Source organism: Balaenoptera physalus, assembly GCF_965194825.1.
Source record: "Balaenoptera physalus genome assembly, chromosome: X".
NCBI lineage: Eukaryota > Metazoa > Chordata > Mammalia > Artiodactyla > Balaenopteridae > Balaenoptera > Balaenoptera physalus.
The window spans coordinates 118400402-118406401 of NC_138903.1; the positions used below are offsets into that span (position 1 = coordinate 118400402).

At 55.1% G+C, this 6000-nt stretch overlaps 1 protein-coding gene across 4 annotated transcripts in view; it reads left to right on the plus strand.

The window, feature by feature from the left end:
- Nucleotides 1–4826, plus strand: part of FHL1 (four and a half LIM domains 1) — a 37298-nt gene extending 32472 nt beyond the window's left edge. For 2 of the 4 annotated variants that reach the window (XM_082445410.1, XM_082445409.1), the window contains exons 2-7: nucleotides 236–417; nucleotides 559–733; nucleotides 1345–1514; nucleotides 1961–2147; nucleotides 2722–2921; nucleotides 3276–4826. In XM_082445410.1, coding sequence (XP_082301536.1) covers nucleotides 262–417; nucleotides 559–733; nucleotides 1345–1514; nucleotides 1961–2147; nucleotides 2722–2921; nucleotides 3276–3359 — 972 coding nt within the window. In that variant the 5' untranslated portion in view covers nucleotides 236–261 and the 3' untranslated portion in view covers nucleotides 3360–4826. The remainder of the gene's footprint in view (nucleotides 1–235; nucleotides 418–558; nucleotides 734–1344; nucleotides 1515–1960; nucleotides 2148–2721; nucleotides 2922–3275) is intronic. The other 2 variants (XM_082445411.1, XM_082445412.1) reach the window with 2 other exon arrangements.
- The last annotated feature ends 1174 nt before the right edge of the window (nucleotides 4827–6000 follow it).

Below are 6000 nucleotides of genomic sequence, written 5' to 3' on the forward strand. Positions count from 1 at the left end.
CCACCAGAACCCTTGTCCCCCTCCCCCAGTGTCCTCTGTGAGGCAGCGCTGTGGTGGGATGGCCCAGCGGGACTCTCTCTCCCGGGGCCCCGGGGCCTCACCGCGGGGCGCTTTCATCGCAGGAGTCACGGTGAAGCGCCTGTCACCTGGGTCCCGTGGTGGCCTCCCCAGAGCCCCTCGGGCCACGCTCCGGCCTTCCTGTTGGTCATTTGTCCCACCTGCTCGTCCCCCGCAGGTCCCTCCAGCTACAAGGTGGGCACCATGGCTGAGAAATTCAACTGCCACTACTGCAGGGACGCCCTGCAGGGAAAGAAGTACGTGCAGAAGGACGGCCACCACTGCTGCCTCAAGTGCTTCGACAAGTTCTGCGCCAACACGTGCGTGGAGTGCCGCAAGCCCATCGGCGCCGACGCCAAGGTAGCGGCCGCGGGGGTGGGCGGGGCCGAGGGTGGACCTGGACGGGGCGCCGGCCCTTCCGCTCGGGCTCTGGTGTGAGGGACCGTGTCATCTTGACGGGAGGCCCCGCTCACGGCGTCCGGCCCCCTGCTTGGTTCCCAGGAGGTGCACTACAAGAACCGCTACTGGCACGACACCTGCTTCCGCTGTGCCAAGTGCCTCCGCTCCTTGGCCAATGAGACCTTCGTGGCCAAGGACAACAAGATCCTGTGCAACAAGTGCACCACTCGGGAGGACTCCCCCAAGTGCAAGGGCTGCTTCAAGCCGATCGTGGCAGGTACCGGCTGCACTCAGCCCCAGGGCAGCCAGGGAGGAGGCCCTGAGGGCAGACGTGGCGTGGGGTTGCTTGCGGTGATGGGGCTGGTGCTGCTGGGAGCCGCGGCCGGAGTTCAGCGTATATATGCACGCATATATATACACGTATATATGTGTACACATATATGCTCGCACACACGCACACACTCGGCAACTAAAGAACACTGGAGAGAACTGTCTGTGGCAAGAGAAGGAAGTGAAAAGTATGTAGCGCTTTCTCACTTGGGATAGTAAGTGATCGAAGCATGCTTCTTCCTTAGGGTGTAATTCCGGGTCACGTAGTCCCCCGTTGAATCTCGGAGTCCATGAAGGCCATGGGGGTGGGGGGGGCGGGGGTTCAGGCATCTGACCCTAAATCACTACAGCCGGGGTCCCCTCCCTGACAGAGTCTGGGTTGGCATGACCACAGGAGGACGCGGTAGAGAAGCCCCTGTGGGTAGGTGAATGGAAGCGTGAGGCCAAGAACTGCAGGGCCTGCATTTCCTCCCCTCTGGAGGGCCCAGGACGGCGCCAGCGGATGCAGCCCCCTGCAGAGCACTGTCAGTGGGGCTACCCCGTCTCTTCCCCCCGCAGGAGATCAGAACGTGGAGTACAAGGGCACCGTCTGGCACAAAGAGTGCTTCACCTGCAGCAACTGCAAGCAAGTCATCGGGACGGGAAGCTTCTTCCCTAAAGGGGAGGACTTCTACTGCGTGACTTGCCACGAGACCAAGTTTGCCAAGCATTGTGTGAAGTGCAACAAGGTACGTGTCAAGGGAGTTCTGCGCTGACCATTGCTTCTAGAGGCGTTTGACAGTTTGCAGAGCACTTGCACACACACTATCCCATTCCATCCTCACGACAGCCCTGCGACGTAGGAATTACTATTCTCGTTTTACAGATGAGGAGACTGTGGTAGTAGAAAGCCGTGCCCAGGCCAGGGCAGGCTGTCCGTGGGCACACTGGCTCTGGAGGCCGGCCTCCTCCACCCAGTTGCTGTGTAGTAACCTCGCACAGGGGCCTGCCTTCTCTGAACCTCAGTGTCTTCATCTGTAACTGGGGGATAATAATAGCGCCTGCCTCCCATGGCCGTTGTGGCGATTCAATGAGATATTGTAGACCAGAGCGCCCAGCACAGTGCCTGGCACGTAGTAGGCATTCAACAAAATGGTTGTTGAATCTGAATCCGGTGCTACACTCCCTGGTCTAGGCCATCACATCTGGAGGAATCACTTACCAGGATCAGCCCTGGCATGCCGAGTGCTTTGTGTGTGTTACCTGCTCTAAGAAGCTGGCTGGGCAGCGTTTCACCGCTGTGGAGGACCAGTATTACTGCGTGGATTGCTACAAGAACTTTGTGGCCAAGAAGTGTGCTGGATGCAAGAACCCCATCACTGGTAGGCTAAAGAGTCCTTGCTAAGTCTGCCAGGCTAGGTTTTGCGCATGGTAACCATCTCTCATTTTCCTACGTCGTCGGTTTCATCCACAAAGGCCCCAAAGAATGCCCTCTCCCCCTGCCACTGTGGTCCCGAAGGCCCCCAAATAGTTTGGATTCTCCCCCAGGCCAGGTTAGCCTTTGCAACACAGAACACTTCTGACGACTGCCGACTAACTAACGCTGCTGCCGGAGATCACGAGCCTGAGACCCACGGCCACGGGCAGGCACTGCGCGGGGATGCTGGGGGGAGGGGTGGGGGGAGAGGAGCGGGATGGGCTGAGGTGGGGGAGGGGAGGGGAGGCGAGTGGGGGGAGGCTGGAGAGCGAGAAGCTGGGATGAGAACACCCCATAGCGGAAGGCTAGCTCAGAGGTGCCAGTGGGCAGTTCTTTTGCGATCAGGAGCCGAGCTAATCACTTCATTCCTCATCTCGCGGCCGCGGTCCACGTGCCCTGGGCCCTCTCCCCACCTCCAATTTTCCCATCTCCCGGGGAGCCTTGAAATGTACATTTGAGAAGACTTTTGCCATCCTCAGGGAAAAGGACTGTGTCAAGAGTGAGCCACCCAGTCTCTAAAGCTAGGAAGCCCCCAGTGTGCCACGGGAAACGCTTGCCTCTCACCCTGTTTCCCAGCGCCAACCTCCGGGGCAGGCATCCGGGTGGAGAGAGGACTTGTCCCTCGTGGGTGGTGGTTCTTTATAGAAAAAATCGAAGCTTAGCAGCTCCTCGAGGCCCGGTAAGTGCACACCCCACAAACAGCCCAAGTTTGCCTCCTGGTGGCCACTTTGATGCCATGGCCCTGACCTAAATCAAAGAAACTGGTTGTGCTGGGAGGTCGGTGCGCGTCAGTCACAGGGCGATGGCGGTGGCAGGGGATGTGGGTTCTGGAGAGCAGGGGGCCCTCGACTGAGCTCTGGCATCTTCTCAGGTCCCGGCGGCGCGGGGGACGGTGCGCGGTGGAGCGGGGGGCCGGGCGCCGGGCGGACGCTGCCCGCGTGCTTGTCGGCTCCGTGAATGGGCAAGGCGGCGGCCTGGCTGCCACCTGTGTCCACTCAGCTGTCGCTTTTGTTTGCTTTTGTTTCCTCCACAGGGTTTGGTAAAGGCTCCAGTGTGGTGGCCTATGAAGGACAATCCTGGCACGACTACTGCTTCCACTGCAAAAAATGCTCCATGAATCTGGCCAACAAGCGCTTTGTTTTCCATCAGGAGCAAGTGTATTGCCCCGACTGTGCCAAAAAGCTGTAAAGTGACAGGGGCTCCTGTCCTGTAAAATGGAATTTGAGTCTTGTTCCTCGTGTCCTTGCCCTCTGCCCAGCACCACCCATAGGGCGAGAGCGGCCTTTCACCTCTTCAGGGTTGCTCCTTCTGTCTTTCCTCCCATTTTACAGTTACTACTCAAGTAAGGGCACACAGTGATCATATTAGGATTTAGCAAAAAGCAACCCTGCAGCAAAGTTAATTTCTCCATAGCTGCAATTAGCAAATGAACACTTAGCTAGACTGACTCTTCTGCATGTTTATCATAGAGCAGAAAAGTGCTGACCATGTAGCTGCTTAGTGATGTAAGCAAGAAGCCTAAGAGATAAAGCCCCCCACTGAGATGCCTCGTGTGGCTCAGCTGGGACCCACCGTGTCGGTTACGCGACACATCAGAGTTGCAGCGGCTGCTCCAACTCGGCTGCTCACCCTGTTCTGTGAGCAGAAAGAACTTACTTACGAAATGCATGGTTTAACTTCCTCATCAAGACCTTCCTTCTGTTCTTTTGTGCTTTCAAATGACTAACACGGATTTCCAGAAAATTAACAAACAACATTTGAATTTAGCTGTAATTCTCAACTGACCTTTTCCCTGTACTAACTAACGTTTGATTTCCCCGTGTGGCGTGTTTTCTGAGCGTTCCTACTTTCAAACATGGAACGTGCAGGTGACTTGGAAAGTGTAGGCAGATCTGAGAAAACAAGCCTGTTTCAGAAGAACGTCATCACAGTGAATACTTCTGGAAGCTTAACAAAACTAACCAAGCTGTCCTTTATCTTTTTTTAATTAATAACATTTTCGTTTTAATTAATAGCAATATAGCTTATTGGGTTTGGAGACTTGCATGGAAATATTTTAGCCCCCTCAGACGTTCCTGCAGTTTTGAAAGTCATCCTACAGAAGTAACCATAAAACTCGAGAGGGATAGGTCAGCAGGCGCCAGGACTGTCATTGACACGGATATGACATTTCCCAACAGTGACAAGTGGAATCCCTTGTAACACAGTACTTGTCTGCTCTGTGTCCGTGTGTTAATAAACAGGCCCGCCAAGTCCCTTCTCTTGGGATTCTGAGGACTGTTCCTCAAGAGCTTAGCTGGCTCTCTGGGGGCATGCGGAGGCCACTGTCCCCGCAGGCAGAACCGGATTTCCACGTAGCGCTTACCTGAGATGCAGGATCACCTACTTACTGTATTCTAGCTACATTGTTATATTACATAGTATAATGAGACGATATCAAGAGTACACATGTAATGACAGTGCATATTAACATTCTTGTAGGAGTGGTTAGAGAAGCCGATGCCTCATTTCTACATTTTGTCATTAGCTATGATCATCTGACAATTCAGTGTATCCTTACAGAAATAAAGCAGCATATAAATAACTTGCCTCCTGACTTCTGATTCTGTCCGGTGCAATTGTTCTAAGGTGATGATACTGCTGATCCAGAAACCCGAATACCTTTTCCTTCCTTCGAGGAGATGCTCAGTTCAGTGCGGTTGAGTGCAACTACACGAATTACAAACAAGATAAAACAAACCTGTAACAGCACTTGGATCCAGTTAAAAACAGTAACAAAAAACCCCATTCTGACCCAAAATAACATTTCCCAGATGTTCATATCCCTTAAAAAGAGCACACTGATTTCCTTTGGCCAGGGGGTTGGGGGTGGGAAGGGAACTGCAGCTGAAGTTTTGTCATCGAGAGGTCATCCCGTCCCTGTTTTGTCGGCTGCCCTTTCCCTGTGGCCCCTGGAGCCCCGAGCTGTGGCGAACGCTGCTGTGCCATCCACTGCCGCTCCTCCACCGTCGGGCCTTCAGAAGAAGGCGCCCCCCCCCCACCTTGAGGCTGCCGCTTATTTGGGAGGCTGCTCACCGGGGCCCCTGTATCTCAGGGGTGGGGGGCATGGGGACGGTGTGGGCAGAGGTGGAGGTAGCTTGTAGATCACGGCCACATCCCCGAGGCTCAGGTTCTTCAGGCGTCCAAGCCGTCCACGCCATGTGGTCGTTTCGGGGACGGCGTTGGGTGCCCAGCGACACGGGTGTCTGCTGCAGACTCCTCAGGTGGAAGGGTCCCCAGGATACTTCAGCTAAAGGCAGAGGCGGGAGGAGAGGGCCTCGTCTCTGAGGAGCTTCATGCCCAGGGTAATCAAAGGACAGAACCCCTTTGGGGCTAACATTTGCTGTGTTTGTTTGTTAGGAGTCAAAACCTGTCTATAGGAAACCGTGAGCATTTCTATGAATGGGGAGAGTGTGAGTGTGTGAGTGTGTGTGTGTGTGTGTGTGTGTGTGTGTGTGTGTGTGTGTGTCTGGTCATCTCCTGGGGTACCAAGGAAGTGGGGGTGGGGTAGGGAGTTGGGATGGCACCCCTCTGCTTCCCAAGGGAGCTGGGTGACAGGCAGTGGCAAGGGACGGAGCCTCTGCACGGGCAAGCCCTGGACCTCGGCAGCACCCAGACCTGCCTCTGTGACCTCGTGCCTTCCCTTCCTGGTCCCCCTCCTCATCGCACTGAATTTATTACTTCTTCGCTCTCCAGTCCACTGATGGCTCCAACTACCT